The sequence below is a fragment of the Myotis daubentonii genome, chromosome 10 (assembly GCF_963259705.1).
Source record: "Myotis daubentonii chromosome 10, mMyoDau2.1, whole genome shotgun sequence".
In the NCBI taxonomy this organism is placed as follows: domain Eukaryota; kingdom Metazoa; phylum Chordata; class Mammalia; order Chiroptera; family Vespertilionidae; genus Myotis; species Myotis daubentonii.
The window spans coordinates 40942799-40967963 of NC_081849.1; the positions used below are offsets into that span (position 1 = coordinate 40942799).

The 25165-nt window shown below is 35.4% G+C and overlaps 1 protein-coding gene across 2 annotated transcripts in view; it reads right to left on the reverse strand.

Annotated features, from left to right (window-relative positions):
- Positions 1 to 262: 262 nt before the first annotated feature.
- The window catches only part of SEMA3E (semaphorin 3E), a 228956-nt gene continuing 204053 nt past the window's right edge, over positions 263 to 25165 (reverse strand). For both annotated transcript variants that reach the window (XM_059712174.1, XM_059712173.1), the window contains 3 exons: positions 21642 to 21709; positions 20128 to 20267; positions 263 to 4446 (listed from right to left, as the gene is read on the reverse strand). In XM_059712174.1, the coding sequence (XP_059568157.1) occupies positions 3994 to 4446; positions 20128 to 20267; positions 21642 to 21709 (661 nt within the window). In that variant the 3' untranslated portion in view covers positions 263 to 3993. The remainder of the gene's footprint in view (positions 4447 to 20127; positions 20268 to 21641; positions 21710 to 25165) is intronic.

Genomic DNA, 25165 nt, shown 5'->3' on the forward strand with positions numbered 1-25165 from the left:
TTTAGAAAGGAATCTGGCTGCTGGTCCTAGGAACATGATGCCTAAACATAAACCCAACTGCTGCAATGTAATGAGATGAATGGCCTTGTTCCTCCTTAAGAAAGTTGACTCACGTATTTACAAGGAAAGAGAACGGAATTGTTTCCTAACTTCTTAAGAAAGAGTGCTACTCTAGCATTGTACGGTTACATTTCGGCTTGACATGTTGTGAAACTTGAATTCAACTGGCAAAAAACTTAGAAAACACTCCTCAAAAAGCATGTAAGGATTTAGCAAATATTTATTTATCATCTATGTTAAACTAAATGGAAATTGTACATAATGGTACAGACGAATGATGCAGTGCACAGTGGCAAATCCATGTGACAGTCAATGGTCTTCGCAGCTTGCCACCAGATGATAAGTCTCATGGCTTATAATCCGTGAAAAGAAATAATATGGCACATGCTGTTATGGACCCGGGCAAGCACATAAAAGGAAGCCATACAGACAAGAATATGCCGATATAGTACTCTAGCTTATAACTAAGCCATTTAGACAAAGAGAATATATTTGGTTTACAATGAGAGCCAAAATATAATGCTATCTTCCCAGAAAAATAAAATAAACATGCCAGCTTAAATAACACACTACATTCAAAAGAGTGTTCGTGGAAATCTAGTATTTATATCTGATTTAAATGCAACAGTGCTGTCCTTAAAAATGAGCACTGCTTTTGAAAAATTATCTCGATGTGATACTCCGCCGTAAGAAAAAGAATGACTTCCCACTGCATCATAACCGCAGCACTTCTTTGTGATCTCAAATACCTACACAATGCTAAGTAATTTTCTTTATCAGGCTAAACACAACTCATTTTTAAGGACAATGGCTGCTGTATCTGTTTCATGCGAAACACCAACACTCAAAATGATTTATTGTATTTTACAAATTTTACAAATGTTCATAATCACTATGAAGATTTACAAAACCCTACACCCTATAGCAAATATTAAGCACAATAAAAACATCAAAAGTACTCAACTAATTTGGGGAAGGAAAAACTCTCATATATATGGAATTGCCACTTACTAAATAGGCAAAGTCTTTCTTCCAGAGCCCTCATTAATATCTATTTCTATTTTTAATCCCTGTTTCACCATGTTGATAGCCTTGTGCTGAAATATTCAGTAATAAACACAAAAGAAAAATTAGCGATCTAGGACGGTAGGCATGGAAGAGGCGTCGCAAATCACGACATAAAATACCTTCCAGTTGAAATCCTCCCTGCTAACAAACCTGCATCTGTAGCTCAATGGGTGATGTAGGTGTTCACTGTGATGTCAAGGCTCATCCATCCACAGGTACCCTCTCAACCGAGAATAACAGAATAGGCTGGAGAAGCAGGAGACAGTCCCTGCCTGGAGGTGCCCCATTTGAAACTAGGGTCGGTGGTGATGATTCTTTTTCAGCTGTCTTTTCCCAGAGGGAATCTTTCTCCCTCACTGAGTTTGTGTCTGGAGAAAATGAGGTGGGGTTGGGGCAAAATCTGAATTCTTCCAGGTAGTTAGGCATGCCTTTCCCACGTTCAAGAAAGAGGGGATAAATATCAATTCATTTGTGATTTTCCAAGCCTGGACATTTCTGCAATGAGATTCTGAATTTGAGTTTTAATCCCAGAAAAAACAAACAGAAGACCTGAAATGTGTTTTTGTGGTACATTTCAGATTCTCAAGGACAGAGCAACATAAATTGCTGGCTTGTCCTTTGAGAGGGCAATGCATTTTTCTTAAAGTACATCATGATGTGTGCGTGTGTGCACGTGGTGGGGGGAGTGATGGAAGTGGGTGTGTGGGGGGGGGTAGAGAGAAAATTGAAACAAAAAGCACATGTATATACATATACCTGTATATACATATATATGGAATTTAGTGCTTCCACTGAATTGTGTATTTGAGTCTTCAAAAGCTTATTTGGCTTGTATTTATTTTTTCAGAATCAAGTTTAGCATTTTACGTAAAATATGTCTCTTTTCTGGTTAATAGTTTTAGTTTAAAAGCATGTAGGTCCATTCAATTCTTGACACATCATAGAAAAGTTATTTTCCTCAGTTTTAGTTATCCAGTTGTCAAATATTTTAGTTCATAAGTGACATTGTCACTATTATTAACTGGTTGTATGTGTGGAAATTAAAATGATAACTACTTATGCCTTATCTGCCATAACTTTTTTCTTAAATTTCAAATACAGGAGAAAAATCCTGCTTTCCCTTCTCTTGTGTTAATGGAAGAATATTTTCAATAAATTGTGTTTATTGACTTATCTGTTCACTTGGAGTGTTTTGGACATAACCTTTGCTAAGGGTCTTGTAATCTGTGGTTATGGTTCTATTTTTCTACATCTGGCAGCTTTACTGAAATATATCTTTTTAATGCAACTTTCAATACAGTGTTTCCAGTTAATATTGGTGGGCAGCAATGACCTCCAGTGGATTCTTATGTACATAGCAACTGAGTTTTTCAGAGAATGTTTATTTTCAATATATTTGTATCGTTTAGACCTTTTGTAGCTGGGCATTACTGAATGAACTCTTTAAAATTTCTTGAAACATTTATGTATTTGGTAATTTTAGAATAAAATGGAAAGACATTACAAGTTATCAACACTTGGACTTTCCTATTTATACATCCTCTAAGCTAATTTTGAAAACTAAAATGAATATTATTCAAGATTAACATTTAAATAGTCATACTTGTTTTTATATGTAATCCACTTGCTTTTAATTTCTATTTAAATGAAAAATCTTAAAAATTATATTTTAGAAAGGTAATTGCTACATAAAAGAGAAGAAAAAACTTCAGGAAATAAACATTTTCAATAATAAAATCTCCTGATACTATTTATAAGAGAAAAGTAAAAGTGCTCTGAACATCTTGGGAGTTAGGCGAACTCATGAAATAATTTTCCATTTGTTAATATAAAATAGAGGAAAATTTGACATCTCAGAGCAAAATGCTTTAATATTTTTTTCAGAAATAAAGATTATGTTTCTGGAATATATTTTATATTTCAGGAAAGATTACTTAGAAGACATACAATTTAAGTTTTTATAGAGCTTCAGTGCTATAATATCATTTTTGTCTTGTGAGGTAATAAGTTATTAACATCTTAAAGCATGACATAAGCATTAGTGCATCGTTATTTCAGTTAGTTTTTTTTCTAAAAATGGATTAGATATACTACTGAGAAAGTTCCAAATCTTTACTAGACAAATTGTAGAGGAATATACTTTTCTACCAGAAGAGGGCGGCAAAATTTTTCAATAAGAGTTCTAACTGTACGTCCATCTGTTTTGACATTCTTTGAGATCTTTCTGAGAAGTTACCTTCACTTAATTCTTCTCTTCACTTTATGGTGCAATGAATGTTTTATGAAGGGCACAATTGTCAAGGTGACAACAATTTTTCTTTCATGGTTTACAATAATTACAACACACCTTGGCTCATGGCTTTGACAACACTAATACAATCATTTTAAAAACATACAGACAGTTAACATGAGAATATTAAACTATCTGATACTATGTGTGGAGGAAAGGCAAAATTCAGAAAGATTAAAACATTTATTTTTATTTTTCCATGATTATTTAAATCTCAAAATTTTCATCAATATTCCCATTATCTTACGTCTAGCAAGAAGAGTAAAGTAATAATTGCCTTGGAAAAGCAGTCAAGTACTCAAAACTACACCTATCGTCACTTTTTGATAAATATAATGTGAAACCATTGAACCATACACTTATTTAAAAAAAAAATTAGTTAACTTATATGATGTTTAACCAGTCAAATGAGTATGTAGAATAATTTATCATAAGACCTCTTAGTCATTTCTGTATTACAGAAATATCTTTTTAAAGTAATGCAAAGAAGTTGGATGAGTTCTCATTCTTTTTTTTCTTTTGCTTTTAGGCTTCAAATATAAATTCTTCAGAATCCAGTGGGTTGTTTCACCTCCTCAGGAGTCCAGAGTGTGCCTGGGCAGGCGGTAGTGCTCTGCTTTGGGGCGGAGCTTCTTTTCCTGTGGGTTAGCATACTTCCACTTGGACGGTGACATTTTATGCTTTTTCCTCTTCTTATCTGTGCACCACACCTTTTCACAGTATTCTTCCACTCTCTGGAAGTTGCTATAACCAATCAGCTGCAAGAATTCCTTATACCATGGCTTTGCTCCGTGCGGGATACTACTGTGAGCTGGACAAGGCATCTTGGGAGGCCTGTCCTCTTCGTAGTCTTTGTTAAACATTTCCTCCACGCGCTCCTCTTCTACGACCTCCAGGGTGATTTTGCGGACAGTGTGGACAAAACTATGCTCTACTGTCTGGCAAAAATATGTACCAGCATCCATTTTGCGCACCCTTAGGAAGAGTAAACCGAGGTCCATCTTAACCACTCTATCATCTGTCTTCACCTGCAATAACAAAAAAAAATAATGACACTGGACTATTATCCAGAAGAATATTATACCAACCTATAATGTATCTTTATTTTGTTCATTTTCATTATAACATGATGAAATAAATGTCATATATATGAGAGAGGGGAGGGGGCCTAATTAAATAAATCAGTTCTCCCTCTCTCTGAACTAAATTATATTTGAGGTCACTTTAAGGTCATTTTACATCCACATATTTTTAATATGTTTTTATCGATTTTAGAGAGCATGAGAAAGGGAGAGGAAGAGAGAGAGAAACATCGACGAGAGAGAACCAGTGATTGTCTGTCTCCTGCACATCGCTTACTAGGAATCAAGCCAACAGCCCGGGCATGTGTCTTGACTGGGAATCCAACCAGTGACCTCTTGTGCATGGGTTGATGCTCAACCAACTTAGCTACACTGGCCAGAGCCATCAATATTTTTTAAGAGCAAAGTGAGTGAGCTTTCAATTATTAGAAAAATATTCAGTTCTATATAGCACTCAAAGTTAAAGTGAAATGACAATTTGTAAAATTTGTTTAATTTCTTTTTTAATGGAAAGAATTACTAGTTGAGGAGTTCTTGTGTGTTTCATGTAAGAATGACAAATGTTACTACAAGGATTTCTATTTAGAGAGCTGGACTACCTTCACCCTCTCCCATTCTTAAAAAAAAAAAAAAAAATCTTATCTCTTAATTATTCACCTCTACATTTCCTTGAGCTAAAAGACAAACTGTTATATGTTTTCATGTGGCCCAGGATCATAGGATGCTGGTATAAAAGTGATTTACACTGTACTCTCTGATTTTCCCTTTGACAATACAAAACAAGAGCAGTATTCAACTTTGATTTACACTGTACTCTCTGATTTTCCCTTTGACAATACAAAACAAGAGCAGTATTCAACTTTGCCAATACAATAGGGCATAGCAGCCACAACCGCAACCACGTTGGCAGTAAAGGCCATTCCCACAAGCATGTTTTTGAGCCAGTAGTAGGTCCTGGCATGGCCCACCAGGCTCAGCTCTCCCAGGCCTTGGTCAGTTTGGCCATGTCCAAAGTTGCAATGTGACTGACTCATCATACATGATTACTCATGTGCGGTCATGTATATAATTGGTGATAATGTGGAAAAATGGCCTTAGTGCTAGAGTGAGAGTTTGTACCGCAGATGGGAATGTTAGTGATAAATTACAAGGCTCCCTGGGGCATTCTGTCAGCTGTGCAAGGTAAATTAATCACTCAGAAGCTTCAGAGTGACATAGTTGGATGACAAAAGGAGCTCCATATGTCCTTCATAGGTGCTTCCCTTGCCTTGGAAGGACCAGGCCTGGCAGACAAAACGCTACAGTCATTCACTCAAGAAGTTCTCCAGTGAGGGGCCAGGAAGAGCCCTCAAACCAAAGCTTTTATTGTACATGGAAACAATAAAACCTAAAAAGTAGGTTTTACTGAGAATCTAGCCTTAGCACCTGCCACAACCCATAACTCTTAAAGGACTTTGAGTTGCTCTGCTCAGTTTAACTGGGCCTTTTGCCAATTTTCCCTTCACCACTAGCTTTCTCCATGTATTGCAACCCGCCTATGACCACACCATGCTTCTCATGATACTGACTCTGAAGGACAGCATCCATTGTTTTTAAACTTGTGGCAGCATTTGACATAATGGACTGGCCTACTTCACTGTCTTTTTTTTTTTTCTGTGTAGTACAAGCCATTATACTGTCCTGGGACTTTTCTTGGTGTCTTCTATAGATCTCTCATTTCCTCTAAGGCACAATCCTCTGTCCTTCTCTGATCTCATGTTTTATTTGCATCCATTTGATAATTCTTCTATTTCCTAATTTCAATCAGCTTCTTTAAGATGGTACAACTTGCACATAGATAATCCATTGTTGTTGTTTTTTTGTTCCCTATAAATTAAGAAACACTAACCGAGACTTATCTGATCCTTCATTATACACCATTCAATGTCTTTTCACTTAGACTCCCCCCCAATTACTTATTTCCCTATTTCTGACAATTACATCATCATTCTTCTATAGATACTTCAGACAGTCACTCTATCTGAAAGTGTTTATCATATACAGGGTGTCCCCCCAAAATGTATACATACTTTAACAGCTGATAGCTCAATTTTGAAAATTAAATGTATTTTAATAAACACTGCCTTTATAATGATTCAAAGTCTGCACACATTTTTTGGGACACCATATATACTTCTCTCTCATTATTATCCTCATATCCAACAGATCTCAAATTCCCATCAACATTTCTTCATTGGTGAGCATCAGAAACACCCATTCCATTTTATTATTTTTGCTACAATGCTAGGCTCATACTTCATGGCCTGTTCTTTGACCTTATCTCATGGCAGACTCTCCCCAAATCTCCCTTTTTTTCTGTTCTTGCTTTCATGCCCAGCTGGATTCTGTTTCAGAACCTATAATCTTGTCTCTGTCTAAAGAAACATCCCAATGTCTGGCCTGATTCCTTCTCATTCAGAAAGGCTGACCTAAATGTTCCATCTTGAAACAGGCCTCCCTCACACCCCTATAAAAGTGTCCTTATTTCCTCCTTATCATCATTTCACTTGTTAACTTTTCTATGCCTGAACAAGCATCGTTATTTGCAAATATAAACAGCCCTTGCATTAATTTTCTTCTGATTGGTAGCTTTACCCTTTATTTCAACAAATGAGTACTATTTTACTCTTCTTCAAAGTTCACTTTCTTTTGTCACGCTCCTAATTGGGTGGTTATTCAGACTCTCTGTTGCTTGCCTGAGCAGGTGAGAATTGTCCAATTAACCAGATCCTGCCTTTGTAAATCTATATCCCAACAGCTCAAGATAGAGCTTCTCAGACTGGGGTTGGTGGAATAGTTGCATTTCTGAGATCAATGAGTTTTCTATAAGGATTTCTTAGATTAGTGTGATTATTTCCATTCTAATCAATATACATTTTAAAACTATATTTGGGATCATGTGGAAGATCCTAATTGTTAGTATTTGTGTTTATCATAGATCTGATCCACGTTCAAAGCTTTGAGAGTTTCCAGCTGCTAAGGAGGACAAAGATGGATTTAATATGTTAATGATATGTTCCAGCCAAATGAAAACCAAACAGCATCCTTATGTAGTAATGCATATAAAAAGTTTTGAAGTCACTTGAATAAAGTGTTAAGGGGATTGAGTCATCACATGGCACACAGTGCTATAGGCAGATGTTTTATATATTCACATACACACATATGTGGTAGTCTGCGTCCCATTTTACTTCCACGGAGATACCTCATTTCAGTGGAAAAAAAAAATCATCCAATTAAATATACATTCAAATGATGTATAAATTTGCTTATATTTTATTTGTAAATATGTTTGTTTTTTATTTGAATAAAAGTTACAAGTATATAGGATGCATTTCTGGTTTGATTCTTGTGAACATTTAATAAACATTTTAATACAAGTCATGCTACCGGCCCAAGAACAATGCTATAATTTATGGGCAGGTAGTGGGGACAACTTGCAGAATAATAGAGTCAAATCCTCCTCTTCATAACTCCTCCTGCTTTCAGTTCCCTGTCTTGTGATCTAATTTCCCACTTCCATGTCTTATTCCTTCTTCTCCTTAGTAAACTCCTTTCTACCGTTTGTCAATCCATTTTTAAAATTTCCTGCCAGGCTTACACTTTCACATCTTAAATGAGTACTTTCTTTATGGCCCAGATATATGTTTTGTTTCTTTTTGTAACTCAAAAGCATTCATATTTGTAGCATACAAGATGGTATTTATAATCCTCTTCAAATATTTTTTTCATGTAAGTTTCATCTCTTTAATACAGGGTGGGGCAAAAGTAGGTTTGCAGTTGTTCATGTGGAAAATAATACAATCTATAATAATATAAGCGTAATATGCTAATGAGACTGGACAGCAAAACGACCTTCCGGACTTCATTTCGGACGTCCTTCCAAACGAAGCCATGGTGGTGGGGGCCAAGGCAGAGGTGGTTAGGGGTGACCAGGCAGGCCAGCAAGCAGTTAGGGGAAATCAGGCAGGCAGGTGAGCAGTTAGGGGCGATCAGGCAGTCAGGCAGAGGCAATTAGGGGTGATCAGGCAGGCAGGCCAGTGGTTAGGGGTGATCAGGCAGGCAGGTGAGCAGTTAGGGGCGATCAGGCAGGCAGGAAGAGTGGTCAGGGGTGATCAGGCAGGCAGGCCAGTGGTTAGGGGTGATCAGGCAGGCAGGCCAGTGGTTAGAGGTGATCAGGCAGGCAGGCAGAGTGGTCAGGGGCGATCAGGCAGGCAGGCAGGTGAGCGGTTAGGAGCCATGGACCTGGGTTTAGGTCCTGACCAGCAGTTGGATATCCCCCAAGGGGTCCCAGATTGCAAGAGGGTGCAGGCGGGGCTGAGGGACGTTCCCCCCCCCCCCCCGTTTATGAATTTCATGCACCAGGCCTCTAGTAATCTATAATAATAAAAGCATAATATGCTAATTAGACCAGATGTCCTTCCAGATATCCTTCTGGATGACCTTCCGGGCAAAGACGGGGCTGTGAGGGAAGCCTGGGTCCTGGGTGCCTGCCGACGGCCAGAGGGAAGCCCGGGTCCCAGGTGCTAGAGGGAAGTCAGTGCTGGAAGCCAGGGAAAGGAAGGCCTACTCTTGCACAAATTTCGTGCATCGGGCCTCTAATTAATAAATAATAATATAAGAATAAACTCTGTTTACTCACAACTGTAAACCTATTTTTGCCCCACCCTGTATAATAAGTTTCATAAGGGCAAAGACCTACCTCTTAATTATTATGATTATTCCATAATGGGTAGAGTGCTATGAACATAGTGAAATGAAAACTTATTCATCTGTTCAGAGTATACTAGCAAGACAATGAGGTATACCAATAAGGATATAGTAATTCACCAAGTAATTCACCATTTCTATGTAAACCCAATAAGGATTTGGCTAGGAAAGAAGCAAGCATAATTTGAGGAACAGTGAGCAACTAGTGTAAAGGGCTATGTATGCTTCACAGATACATAGGACAAGCAGCTCTGGGAAACTGCTTCACCTGAAAGCATCTGCACACAAACACCCTCACTGGATATGATGATCCTTGGTTCTCTCTCTGCTAAATCTCCCGGGAGAGTGAACCACACAAGAGAAAACATAAAAGTCACCTAGCTCATATTCTGGCAAATAGCAATCAGTTCATGAAAGTGTTTTAAAATAAAACAAAAAGCAAAAGTGATATAAATACAAACCATTGATCTCTGGATAAGAGTGCTTTAAAAAAAATCTGTCAAAAAAGAAGGAATTTCTTCCATTATCAGAAACCCAAGCTTAAGAAACATAGCCTTGTGTGTATGTATAAAGTCCAGACGAGTTTGAAGATGTGGAAGCAAGATGACTATAATGGGAATTGTTCTACCTCATTTATTTGCATATTAGAGATAGGGCCTGTCTCAGAATTCAGGTCTCTCCTCCTGGTTACAGTGAACCATAAATTCAAGAATAAAAGTAGTGTTAATTCTCAGATCTGGATGATTGTACACTGTGTAGATTAAATCACCTTGAAAGTTAAGCTTGACTTCCGCAGCCTATGAATTCCTAGAAATAATAAATGACTTAGAGATTTGTATTTGAAGTCCTTCCACGATTTAATCTTTCCACTTTAGTTAACATGGGTACCTTCAACTTCAAACCCTGATTACAGAAGTGTTTTTCATCCAGTTGTTCTTTTTCTGCGTCTGCAGACCAGATTTACTTGGTCAATAAGATGGTACATAATACATCATTTTATCAAATATTCTTATAGGTAATATAAAAACATACAGAATTTCTTACTGGAAATGGTTTTAATATTCTTAGCTATAAAGATTGATTCAGTATGTTTCATAATGTCAAATAACAAAAGTAATTGAACAAAGAACCCTGCACATCTGGTAGCTGGTCAGGAAGAAGCCATGATTTCCATGTGTCTCAACTATATGGCTCCATACTTTTCATAGGCCTTGAACTGGTTTAGTTCAGAATATATTTAACAATGAAATCAGTTTCAGTCAAGAAATAAAGACTAACAATTTATATGTTTGTTTGTTTGTTTATCTGGCCTGTCTTCAATTCAAAAGATTTTTTGGTGGACTTACAGAAATATATTGTATATGACAGCATAAAAATAAAAAATATCTATTATTAAAAACACTTTCCAATATGAACCTGCTATATGAGAAAGATGATTACCCAATAGAGACAGGGTGAGTTCTTAATAGCTCATTTAAGAAATCTGTTTCACTATATAGAAAACAAAGTTGTATTTATACTTCAGATTAAAGATCCAAATGTGAAAAATTTATTTCTAACAAAAGAAGATGATGAGAGGAAAATTATCATAAATAAGAACTCAAAACCATACTGTGAAAAAATGTTATATTAAAAAACACCAACTATATCAAAGAAGAAATTTTAAACATTTATATTCAAGAATGGATTAAAATATAGAAGATACAAAGAATTCCTGAAAGTAAAGAGAGTTATATGAGAAAAATGGGAAAAAGTATATAAACAGGAAATTAAGAGAAACCCAAATGCTTAATAAGTATTCCAGTTATGTTCAATTAGTAATAGTAATTTTAGAATGCAAATTTAAAAATGATACTACCTTACACACAGAAGAAAGGAAAAAACTAGAAAATACTAAATATTGGTGAGGATGTGGGGAAATGGGAGCTTTGAGAGTGAAAATGGTGAAGAAATTCTGGAAAGTAAGTCAACAATAATTAGAGAAATGAAGGATTTTGATAGTTAATAATGCAAAAACTTACATGCTGATCTATACGTTATTATTTGCAGAGATGATCATTAAAGACATAGTAGTGGGAATTGATGACACGTTTGGTCCACTCTGAGGAGAATGGATCAATTAAGAGCAATGAATGCCTGCAATGTTCAATTAGTAACAGAAACAATGAACTAGAGACACACAACAAGAGTGATAAGCCATAGAAACACAGTGTTGAGTTTTAAAAAGTAAGAAGCAGCAGCATAAGATCTATAGCGTATTTATTTTTATGGCGCATGCAAACTCAAAATGTTATATACTCATTCAATATACAAATGTAGTATCGGATACCTTGCAATCATTACAATGATGTATCTGAGGAAGCAAGATGAAAGTGGAGAAAGGTGGCTCAAGAAAAATAAAATCAAACAAGAGGGGACTTGTGTGGACAGATCATGACAATGTGCTGTGAATAAAGGAGTATGTTTAACTAAACTATGCATCTGAAAGTAAAAAATAGGAACCAAAATGCAAAAAACAAACCAAAGATAAAAACAAACAACAACAAAAAACCCTTCAGTTGTTTGTAATGATTATCCTGGTGTGACAACCAATAAGTTTGTTTGTAATCTGTTCATGCTTGAGGCTTATACGGTCATATGATTATATAACTACTTAATTATATAATAAGTTTAAGGGTATTTTTAAAAAATTTTCCACAGATAAGAATGTCAGGATGATCAGGATGAAGGGAAAGTAGGAGGACAGAGGATAAAAGTAAAGCTAATGTTTGAAAAGAAAAATGCACATCATAAAGCACTAAACAGCTACTATCACTGGAGTACAACTTCAATTCTAAATTGCCTAGTGATCAAAGGCAAGAAGAAAGTATGATTAATTCTAAGATCTAAATGTCTCTTAAATATATATTTAAAATTATTCCTTATAAGAACTACATATTTTCCTGGCATGGAGGCCTGAGTGAAATCTCTTCTCTGTTTTCATAAAATGAGAGGCAGGCATCCAACCAACAGCACTACAATAAATTCATTTCCTTAAGATAACACCTCAGGGTCATGTGAGGACAAGGTTCCCAAGTACAGTTCAATCTGAGCTATTCTATGGGCCTAACAAATGTGGTACAGATACACAGTTCTAAGCTGCTATATTTTTATTAGAGTATATTTTCTGTTCTCTAGAAGACTATATGAAGTATAATTTACACGAGAACAAGAAGAATTGTTAAGTGAAAGGAACTAGTATTTTTGAGTAGCTACGCTGTGCCTAGCAATGGGTTTGCTACATTACCATGTTGCTTTGTTTACTGAGATGCCCAGAGTTAGAGGGGTTTCAGTAGGATAAAACATAGATCCACATTTGATTCCATAGATTTAGGAAAGTATGTTTACTTTTCAGAGATGTTTTGAATTCTCTTTGAATGTAAAAAGAAGAAAGTTCTATTTAAAAATCTAGATTCATTTCTATTTTTAGAAAGTTGCTTTATAGTTTTCATTTCATACAATAGGAACTGTCTTTGTCATTGTGAATGAAAAAGTGAAATTAATGTGTTATACAGCTAATTACTCCAGAACTAAAATATGGGTAAAAATACTTCTCAATGCTTCAAAATGTAAATTTTGAATATTTATCTGTAAAGAACTGTTAGTTCAGAAATGATGAGAATATTTTGGACTGAAATAGAAACATCAAAACTACTAAATATGTTTCGAATGAGGCAAATAGTTCATGCACTTCATAATATGAAAACAAAAAAACAAAATAAATTATATCAATGTGGAACAAACCTGATGCTTTCAGTACATGTGTATAAAGAAAAAAATGAAAACGTATGTCTGTCATTGATTTCTTTAGACTTCCTGTCATGTGTGAGCATTGGTGAAGGTCAAGAAAATATGAGTCATTTTAGCAAACAAGATTGTAAAATAAGGATGTGCTGACATAATACAACTGCAACATGAAAAGATGTAAATTGTATATTCCAGTTTTTATGTTTTGCTTTTACAAGAGAAGCTGTCTCCATAATGCATTGAATCATCAATAAAATTATGTTTTAATTAAAACTGTACACATATAGCCTGGATGCAATAAACACGAAGTTAGCTGGAAGGAAGTGCTGATTGTATGTGATCTGAAGTCAAAGTTGAGAAGTGACAACTTTTGGCATAGAGTTAAAAAAAAAATTGAGAGTGAAGTTGAAGTTTTGTAGATTTGATATTAACTTGCATTCAGTCTCCTGAATTTTCCATAATAAATATGCACATTTGTGCATAATTTAAGAATTCTATACAATACCTATAATTAGCTATTTTAAAGTGAGATACTTTATTTTTAGGACTCTTAAACACACAAATATATTTCCCTTAAATAGAGAATCTACAGTGGAAAGATCAATGGAGGACCAAGGGGAAATAAACTTTCCATGCTTACTAAAAGATAAATTATAATGCTGGTCTTAGGGACCAGAGCTTACTCACTTGCCTTACACTATTTCTTGCTGATATTTCTCACATATCGGGGGATGTCAGAGAGCTGGTTTTGTCCCGATCCTGCAGGCCAGGCTGAGGGACCCCACTGGTGCACGAATTTGTGCACCAGGCCTCTAGTCTTTTATAATCAACTAGAGGCCCGTTGCAGGAAGATTCCTGCAAGAATAGGGCTTCCTGTGGCTGGAGTGAAGCAGAGAAGGGAGCGAAACCCACTGAGGCGGGCTTTGGTCCTGCTCCCAGCCGCTCTGGCTGGGTTTCCCCTCCCGCCTCCCACCTCTGCAGCCTTGGCTCCGTTCCTGTCTCCACTGCCTCTACTTTGCTCCCTTCTGTAGCTCTTCGCTTCCACGTTGTCTTCAGTCTTTGCTCCCAGCCAGTATATGCAAATTAACCGCCATCTTGGTTGGGTTAATTTGCATATAGCCACTCTGATTGGCTGGTGAGCATGGCTTAAGGCATAGCAAAGGTATGGTCAATTTGTATGTTTGTCTTTTATTAGTGTAGATAAGAAAACTACCAACACTCCCTGAGAACAGAGGTTAAAAACACAAAAAACACAATTTACTAAAAAAATAAAATAAAATAAATGACCAATAAACAAGAACCCATGTTCAACTTCTCTAGTAAACAAAGAAACAAAAATTAAATCAAGATATTTTTAACCATCAAATTGACAAAAATTTAAAAACAATAACTTCCAGGGTTGGTTATAGATGAAGTAAATAAGTACCCACATTCATTGTTGGGGTGTGTGTACATTTCTACAGCTTTTTTTTAATGAGAGTAAAACATACTAGTTCAAACTCTGCATGCTTATATTTAACCCTTTAACATATTTATATGTTTCAGTCTATCAAATTCATATCTAGGAAATTCTCCTAGGAAACTATTTATAGATATGCACAATATGCACAGAGAGATAAATTGAAATGTTATTTGTAATAGCGAATGGCTTTAATCAACATCATGCCCAAAAAGGATTTGTTAAATTCATTGTCATGTATCCAAATGATAGAATATCTCATTTCCATAAAATAGTTTTAAATAATATTTAATATTAACACTACAGTAGATAAAAAGGCACATTTATGTGTATATAATATGATTCCAACTTTGTTAAAAATTTTGAAACACATACACTTACATGCTACCTCTCTATATTCTTGAATCATGAATACTCCACTATTGACCATCCAAACATCCTAACAATGAACATGTAAATCAATTTTATTGCTTTTCTTTTACTTCAAATATCAAATGCATTCAATGCTATTTCATAAAAATAAAATGTCTTTTCCATTCCTGCTAACACTGTTAGTTTTGGTAAAAAATCTTTCAGTTGACTATTGAAATACCTTCTTAAATGGTCTTCTTGATATCTAGCTTATCCTCCAAGCCTATATAGCAGTTTCTAGAATAATGTGTAAAAATAGATTATCTAAGGTGTTCTTATTGGCTACAGAGAAAGTGAAATGTTTCCTTGATCTCTCTACTCATTTCTGCATCCTATTCCCAGCCACAGATATACACATACCATACTGTTTCTCACCTCTACCACATATGATTATATTAGTTAACTTCTACTCATCCATTTGAGTAGACACGACTCAAATATAACCTCAAATATATTCTTAATACAATTACCAAAGTGATCTTTATGAAACCAATTTTTATTGTTGTTAATCCTCACCCGAGGATATTTTCCCATTGCTCTTAGAGTGGAAGGAGAGAGAGATGGAGGGAGGTAGGGATGGAGGGAGGGAAGGAGGGGAAGGGAGGGAGGAAGAAAGAGAAAGAGAGAGAGAGAGAGAGAGAGAGAGAGAGAGAGAGAGAGAGGAGGGAGGTGAGAGAGACACATCAATTGGTTGCCACTCTCATACACACCAACTATGGCCAGGGATCAAACCTGCGACCCCTCAGTGCATGAGCTGATGCTCTTAAAACCAAGTTTTGATCATATCATGGCTCTGCTGAAAACTACCCAATGATTTTCTACTTACCTTAGAGCAAACAATAAAGCCACTCTATAAAATGTTACAAATCCCTCCTTGAGCTGCCCTTTACCTACCCTATGACTCACAGTTATTAGTCTCCCTGGTGCTCATTCTCCTCCAGCCACACTGACCTTCAACCTGATGTTCTTGGAATATATCAGGTGCATTGGTACCTCAAGGGCCTTTGTACCATCTGTTCCCATTGTCCTAAAAGTTCTTCTCCAATGTGGTCATGTGGCCTATTACCTCCCCTCTTTCAAGTCTTCTTCTAAATATCACTTTGCTGGTGAGCTTCCATGATCACCCATTTAAAAAATTGCAACCTCTCCCTGCGAGTAATCTCTCTTGCATTTTCCTACTTAGGATCATCTGATACATTAACCATAATTATTATTTAGTAGTATTGTTGTTGGTTGTCATTATTATTATTATCATCATCTTTCTCTGTTGTCCAAAATACAAGTTCTATGAAAGCAGAATATGTGGTAGGTGCTTTATGGTAGATGTTCAATAAATAAGTTTCAAATGAATGAATAAGGCAAATGAATAAATAAACCCAAGAAAATGAGATAGAGTGCTCTGAGTTTTATATCTACATAGACTCAAATGATAGAACACACTTATTTTGACACAGAATTGTTCTTCTACTAACAGACATAGAGTAGAAGTCTGAAAAGATTAGAAATACATTGATGTGTATATCATATACTAATGACTCCTAGTATTAATGCTTAGAGTGGGAAATGTTTCGGTTAATGTGCCATTGAACATAAAGATAATGGCAGGTTCTCAGACATCTAAACACGGTGTTACTGGCTTTGCGCCAAAGCTGTAGCAGTATACACCACTAAATTCTGATGGAAAAAAATATAGCTATATCTATAGCTACATCTATAGTTACATCTATAGCTACATTTATAGCTACATCTATAGTTACAGCTATATATCTATATCTATATCTGTATCTATACATCTCAAGCTGACACCAGGAGCATTTTTTTCAGAAATCAAATTCCAGAACTTCGGCAGTAAACTGTTTTCCATTTGGCCCATGTCCCACAGCATCCCAAACTGTACTTAGAATTCTGATTTCAGAAGGTTGTGTGGTTTAGTTTAAAGAACATAGATACCTGTATTTGAATCTACTTTACTAGCTGTGGGTAATCAGGAAAGTCTGTGTCTCAATGACCTCATCTATAAATACATTTTTAGAATAAAATGATATAGTCTAAAAATGCCAGAAATACCTGGTCCAAATCTGGGGTCTGTCTTTGTTTATGAGCTATGGCTCTTTTAGTTTTGTTTACGAGCTATGCTTTGTTTCCAGCTATGTTTATGAGCCATTCTGACTGTTTATGAGCTCTGCTTCTTTTAGTTTCCGCATTTGTAAGATGAGGCTTACTATGTCTCATGTGCAGTTGTGAGATCTAAGGATAACCAGGTAAGGCACCTAGCTAGCATGGTTTCTGTGTGCAGCAGACACACATTAAAGAACAGCCCCATCTATCAAGTCTTTTCTGCTGCCTTTTCCCTCCGTACATCACAATGACTGACTCACCACGATTAGCCAGGTCATCAAGCCAAGGAAAAAATGCTCCTTTATGAAGTACTAATAAAGTAGACTTTCAATAAAAATTTATGAAATAAATAAAAAGTGTAGAGATTATGTTTCATATATGGTATTTAAGGAAGCAGGGAACTATAAAGTACATTTTTAAGAGGAAATTGCAGTAATCCAGTTTAGAAACTAGACAAGTGAATTGTTAGATGCTATCTAAAGCATTTTTAAAGATTCATTTCAACAGAAATATCCGCCTGAATATGTGTGTCTGTGTAACTTCAAAGGGCTGAAATTGGATTGCAGGCAGATACTCCAAACTCAAAATTTTAGTTCAGTAAAAGGAAGATGTACATATGACAATCGATTTTCACAGAGACTCTGATTTGACTACAAATAAATGCCTTCTCGTGGCTTACAGTGTGCATGATGAGCCTTGATGGCCACAGTCAGGTGCTCTCAAAAGCATTTCCAGGGTCAAGATTTGATAAAATAATTATCTTAGCTGCCTCACAGTAACTGTAATAAGTACAAAATGGTTTTATATACAACTCTGAACTCAAAATCTTTTTAAAAATACTCTAAACAGACTCTAAAATATTTAAAAGGTGCATCTGCTTGTGTATACAGCAGACACATTCAGTTTCTGTTGATGTCAATTTTGGGTGTTTTTTTTTTATTTTTTACTTTAGATTGTGAATAAATCAGATTGCTATGTCTATAGAAATTAAGTTCTATCTTAATTTCTTCTAGCTAAACTTTTAAGGAAGAAAGTACATTCAAAAATTTAAATATCAGTGAATATATCAGTCAGGGCTACTTAAATGTAGTTGAAAATTGGGACTAAAATATGGGTAAATCAGAAATTATATCAACAATGTGAGAAAGAAGCTTAAAAGTGAACATTGTGATGGATGCAGCATGTCAAAATTACTTGTTAAAGATTTCCAAATAAGACAGTTTATGGTGAATTCCAAATTAGAAACAGAATAATCTGAATAAAGAAAACTAGATGAAAAAATTGCTTCTCTGACTGCTGAAGCCATTCAACTGGATAATTACAGAATATTCTCAGGTCCTCTCTTGCCAAGTGAGTTATGATGGAATTTAAAAACCAGTTTCACCTCAAATTTGTGGAATGGAAAATACGTTAGTGCTAAGTCAATAATTTACATTTTTGGATATGCATTTATTCTTACGGCATTGTAAAATTTAGGGGGATTCTCCTTTTCAGGCTGCCTTTTTTTTTTTTTTTTTGCCAACTGTGTAACCACATCTTGAACTTTTTTTAAAAAAATATATTTTATTGATTTTTTACAGAGAGAAGGGAGAGAGACAGAGAGTTAGAAACATCGATGAGAGAGAAACATTGATCAGCTGCCTCCTGAACACTCCCTACTGGAGATGTGCCCGCAACCAAGGTACATGCCCTTGACCGAAATCGAACCTGGGACCCTTCAGTCCACAGGCCGATGCTCTATTCACTGAGCCAAACTGGTTACAGCCAGATTGCCTTTGTATATAATTTCTAGAGCCTTTGTTAAGTTGAGGCGACTTACTCTATAATAGCTATACTAGGAACCTGGGATTTACAAATGTAATCATGTTTCAGAATGTAGTGTATAATTAATCCTGTTGGATTTTTAGTTTCACAATAGGCTAGGGAAAAAAGCATAAAAAGTCAATGTATCTATATTTGGAGTCAATAATTTTGGCTTCTAATGACAAATGTTTGGTCTCTAGCGCCACAATGAGGTGGAAATTCCATTCAGTCACTCTCTCCATTATGCACTTATTAGCTCTCTCTTGTGTCCCACGGCAGGTCTCTAGAATTTCTTTCCCTTATTCAACGGGCAACCTTTTCTTTACAAGCACCACTTCTCCAATATTCACCAACATCTATTTTCCATTAATGTAACCAAATTTTCTTCTACTTTCTATTTTTATAACCTCACTTTTGTTAAAATTGAGCTCAAATCCTAAATCAACATCAACAAAGATTTTTTTTTTAGGTGAGGGGACATCAACAAAGATTTATCTGTTTCTCTGCTTCATGCCCTTGACCTCTTCCTATAAACAACCAGCTCCCTAGACTTGCATTCTTTTATCCAGTAACTACCTCCAGACTATTCTGTATGTATGTTTTCAATGCTGCTGTCCTCCTAAACGTTGCCCAAATTGTTCTTCACTCATTATTTAAATGATTATAGAAACATAAGCTCCGCCACTAAATCTGGTTAATAAAAAGAGCTGATGCCTTTCTTTTGTTGCCTGTGGACTACGGCGGAACCCCAGTGTCAATGTGTCACACAAGTTTAACAGCTTTATCAAACAACCAGTTTAATACCGGCTGCTATTGTTGTTGTTTCAATTTGATTATCCATAAGTCTTAGATACAGCGTCAATGGTGTTTAAGTTTGCTATTTTTCTAGAACATTGCCTTGGGAAGTACAAGTTAAGAGCATCATTTTGATAATATGGCACTAAAATCATGAAGCTATAGGTTCCTCCTGAATAAAAATCTAGCCTCCAGGATCTAAATTATATATATAAACATATGTATATGTAAATTATTTATATTATATTTAATTCAGACGTATATAAAAATCTATCTGTGTGTTTGAAATTGATATATAAGGGGAGGCCAGGGGATTGTCAAGGGCAGGGAAAAAAAAGGAAATTGATATATAGATATAAAACATACAATAAATAACCCCACTTTTTAAATGACATGTATAGCACAAGAAGACTGTTTCTTTCTAAGCATCCAATAAATAAGCATCTATTGGCTAATTGCTCACTATATGAAAGACACCATGGTGTGAATGTGCAGCTTTGACTTACCTCCTCCTTTCTTGTGTCATGTCCTTTCTGTACAAACCAGATCACTTTTGCTTGCAAAGACCGTGGAGTGCATTCCAGCAACGTACTGTTGTTCTCTATGCCATATGCCAGCCGCTCTTCAGTCTTATCCAAAGCATCCCCTACAATAGGAATGTTAAGATCAGCCTTGAGACTTGGATTTTATTGGTAAATAATATTTCTAAAAGATTATTCATTAGAGCCCTGAATAACTCTCATTTATTGCTAATTTCAACGCAAGGTAACTTAAATGAGTTTTTTAGAGTTAGTGGGATACCAAAATCTCGACATTAAAGACACAGCAGGATTTTGGGTGGGACAGGAGGAAGTAACTGGGAGTTTGGTTTCACAGGATAAGACAATCAGGAGGACAGTAAAAGGATGCATCAGTGTTAAATTAGTCATCAGTGTTAAATATATAGGAAATCAGTGGCAAGTGCTTAGCAAGGAAGGTAAGACAAGGTGAGCAACAAATGTTCAAGCAAGGCATAGGGCTCAATTCACAGTTACATGAGACAAAAGCAGACAGCAGAAATCGAGGTGATAGGGCTCTATGTAAACACAGAGTGAGTGGCATCTTGACAAGGGATTGTACTTTTCCAGATATCGGGCTCTTGCAGTAAGAAAAGGGTATGAAACTAAACTAAGGATTTTGTGAACAAGAACTTCTTGATTATAAACTTTATCTTGGATCAGAAGGGCTCCCACTGAACTTGAACCCAAATTTGCACACAGGCAAGTATACCTCACTGCAGTGGGGAATAAAAGCAAGTGGATTTAATTGTTGTTGCTTTAACCAAGGTCAACTTCAACAGCTAGATCCCAGGGCTTTTTCCCTATGCCTGTGTTCTCACCTTTAACACTGACCCCTACGTTTCTCTAAGATTAAGATCCGCTTTTCTCTAGCCAATATTCTCAGAGACTTACGTCCTGCACAAAATCCTGAGTCAGCTTAGGGCCCATCAAGCGACTACTGGACCACAGTCTCTAGAACTGTGTATAAACACCTCTGGTCTCCAACCTGGTGCCCCTTCCTTCCGTGACTTCCTGGTGAAACCGGTGACACTAAGCACAGCCCGTGCACCAACCACCATCACGGTGTGAAGAGCCGCAACACTGTTCCTACCTACCCCTGTTCCTCAGAACCAACATCTGCGCAGCCAACCCCAGCTCTCAGCTTGTTCTACTTCAGCGAAAGAATCACAGTTTTTCTACTTTATTCTATCCCAAAACTTAGTAGGTAACTTAACACAAGTTAGAGCACTCTTGACAAAAGTGGTGGTAGTACTAGTATATAAAACTTCATTTACTGAATCAGAAAAGATTATAGGTCAAATTCATATTTTAACTGCATGGAAGAAAAAAGAATACTTTCAGTAACACTGGGCTTATATATATCAATCACAAAGAAAACAAGGACCCTTTTTAAGAAATGTGCGATATCTCTTCAATGTACATTGTAAGTAACCCATAGCAATCAATTTCCTATGGATTACCGACAAACTGCTGGCCAAAGCACTGCTGAGCTGCGTTTCCATGCCGAACGTCTTGTCTGCGGAACCGCCTGAAAGAAAGTAAATGCATTTAGATGTTCAGATTTCCATTTTTCCAGACTTTAAAATAGAGCCAAGTGCGTGAAAGATTCAAGTAGCACTCTGCTACTGAAAGAAATTGATCAGTCACACAAAACAAGGATAAAATCTGAGTTTCATTGTTCTCAATATTTCCATTGAATGTTATTCACTGGATAAGATCCTTATAACATTATTCTTTAAGTGTTCACATCAGTTTGAATTCTGGATACTGAATCAATTTAAGAAAGCTCTCCATCTTATTAAAAATTTAGTTCAATAAGAAGTCTAATTTTAAATGAGTGTCTTGGGTGGTAAGGCATGTGTGCAGAGAAAGGAAGTAGAATTTGAAGCAGAGTATTTGAGTAAAAAATACATAAAACTCCTTTATAAAATAGTACATGTAAAAATGGTATTAGAATCCAAATACTTTGTTCTATAGCCATCATAATCAATTAGTCCAAACACAGTTGCTAATCAAAAGGTAACCAATAACATATTTAACTTACTCTTTTATTCAGACATCGTATATAGAAATTATATGCTGCTATTCAATGTGGTGGTGTGTTGTACATTTTTAAGAGGATATCTTGCAACTCTATTAGAATCAGGGTCACTTCTAGCATAGTTTCATATTTTACAGACTGTTTAGATATATAATTGAAAAATTATAACATTATATAACATTATAGAAAAATTCAGAATATATATATATATATCATGTTTTAACTTTGTAAGAAGCTTTCTGAGGGATTAAATAATGGAAATTATCATTATTAGTATTGGAATTCTAAAATAAAGATCTTCAGCATATTAATTCAGATTATAGATAAAACAGAAGTATTCCATAAAGGCAGAATACACCACTTTTCTAAAGCATGGCATTTCCCCAAAACTGTGGGGAGAACAGAAGGCAAAGCAGAAGTTTTACCCCAGAGAGATGGTGCGGTTTCCTAAGTGACAATGAGAAGCTTTAGCCATATGCAATGATAAAATTTGGAAAAGGGAACCAGATTCAAACCCCAATGCCACCGCTCACATGCTATACGATCTTATACATATCGCGTTCATTCTCTGGTCCTCTGTGCCCTCCTTTGTAAAACAAAATTGGTCTGACCTAAAGCTTATTTTAGTTTCAACTTCTTTTTTCATTCTAGGTTCCCTTCACTGCCTCTCCATAATGATAATGGAACATTATTTCAAGATATGGAGTACATTCTTACATGTGAGCTCAGATCTTAGTTGACAACTCATTACTTAAACAACAATTGTTTAAGTACTTCCCTATATTGAAAGCTAGAGCAGATGAACACTTCTAGTCATTTTTTAGAATTATGACCTATGTATAAACGCATGTTTTGTTTTTAAATAAAAATTGTTGATCAGCAAACCTTATCTACAGATCCCAGATTTTACAAAGTTAAGATTAAATCTGCCACATGAATTAATCTATTGAGCTAAACTGAAAATAAAACTTGACAAACAAGTAAAGAGCAAAAGTAAAAACTTTCATGCTTCTATATTAATCCCTACTAACATCCATAGCTATTATACAACTCGTGGCAGCTCTAGGTGAGATTTTAACTGCTTTTGTTAAGTGCTCACTACACTGAGTATTTCTTTGGTACTGGGAATACAAAGTGTTGTGAGCAATGATGGATGAATAATGGAGCAGAGTAAATCACTGATGTGAAAAATGGTTCCCACTTTGCAGAAATAATGATGTGTCATGTGTATTATACAAGTGACATGAAAATAAAGGAAACTCCAATCAGATAATTCTAGACAAGCAATGTCAATACTAACCATGCAAAAATTTCTTTAAAATCACTGAAAAAAATGCATTCTAAAAGAAAGATTTCATTAAGCTTTCATTCATTGTATACTCTCCTAATATAGCTGTCCCTTATTTCAGCACTTAAAAAGGAATGTAAATGATCAGGAGTTTTAGAAAGGTTATCCAAAGTTGCCTTTTATTCTCAAGGTTGCATATTTTCCTTATGTCTCTTGCCTCATAGAAACTTTTTAAGAGAACCCTGGAAATAGACAAATTACAAGAGCAAGGAGAAGAAAAAGACTTAGCTCTATAAATTTTAGTGTATTTTGGAAGACTATTTTAAACAAGTGGTTTTGATTGTATATCAATCTCTTTTTTTCCCCTCTGTTGACTCATTTTCACTCTATGAATAGAAAAGTATTTATTTTAGTGACCAGTTTTTAATTTCTGCTGCTAGTCAGGCCTGAAGCAAAATGATCTGCTATAAAAGCAAACTATGTTCCCTTCATGTGCTGGAATTTATCCAAAAAGTTCTCCTCCAGGGGTGAGTGATGGTTCAAAAGAATCTGACACCCCTGAAAGATCTCCATTACATGTCACTGAACTGAACTAATTCATTCATGAGCACGGCTCCTGACTCCAGCATTTCACTACTTCCTGCCTACAATTTTGCCCATTCATTTAATTTTTCTAAATGACTCTTTTTGTCCACTCCTTTTTAAATATGCTACCAAGCTTTTGGTTGTACCACCCTTATAAGAGGTACCATATACCAAATATGGTATATGGTATTTACCAATGGAAACGGTTCAGTTAAAGTTCTTCATCACTATTCAATGCCTAATAAAAAACCTTGTTACTCATAAGGATTTGATACAAGGTTTGTAAACATTTTTGTTGTTTACAAACCTTGTATCAAACCCTTATGAGTTGAATAATCCATTAAATAATATATTCAAATAATAACATGGCTATATCTGTAATAATGGTTTTCAAATATGAATAATACTTTTTAAAAAATCAATTAATTTGCTTGATTCTTTAATAGAGTTGGTAAATTATTTAGTTTATTATTTATTCTTCTGAAAGCATCTTTTCACTCTCTGTTAATCATATCATTTCATCTACTCATTGAAATGTTAATTTAGCTAAAGCCAAATTAACAAAAGTTTTGAATTAGTGACTAAGTTTTTTTAAATGAGGTTCTATTATATATGTGAACCTATAAAGAACACAACTATATTAATTGGGCTAAATTAAATTTTGAAAAAGGTTTAAAGAAAAGTAATCCAAAGTGAATGAGTAAGAATAATTGAAGTTTGTAAAAATTGCTTTTCAGCAAGGAAATTGTATATAGTTCTATGTTTTTGCTTTTTATTATCTTTGGTCACTTTATTAAGAGAAAAAGAGAATTGCTTGTTCTAAATAAAATAGAAATATTTTTCCTTATATTTTACCCCAAAGAATTTCATAAAGCTTGAGTGAAGAAAAATTTTTATTCTTCAAAATACTTGCTACACCTCAAGATCTCCTCTTCTAAGTATCTTGAGATTTACCTTCTTTAAGAAGTGGCAATGACCTTGCTGAACTGTAGGCATTAGAGTTTGGAAGTCTTTAAGTACCTTTCATTTGTGTTGAATTAAGTCACATGTTTCATTAATTATACAGGTCA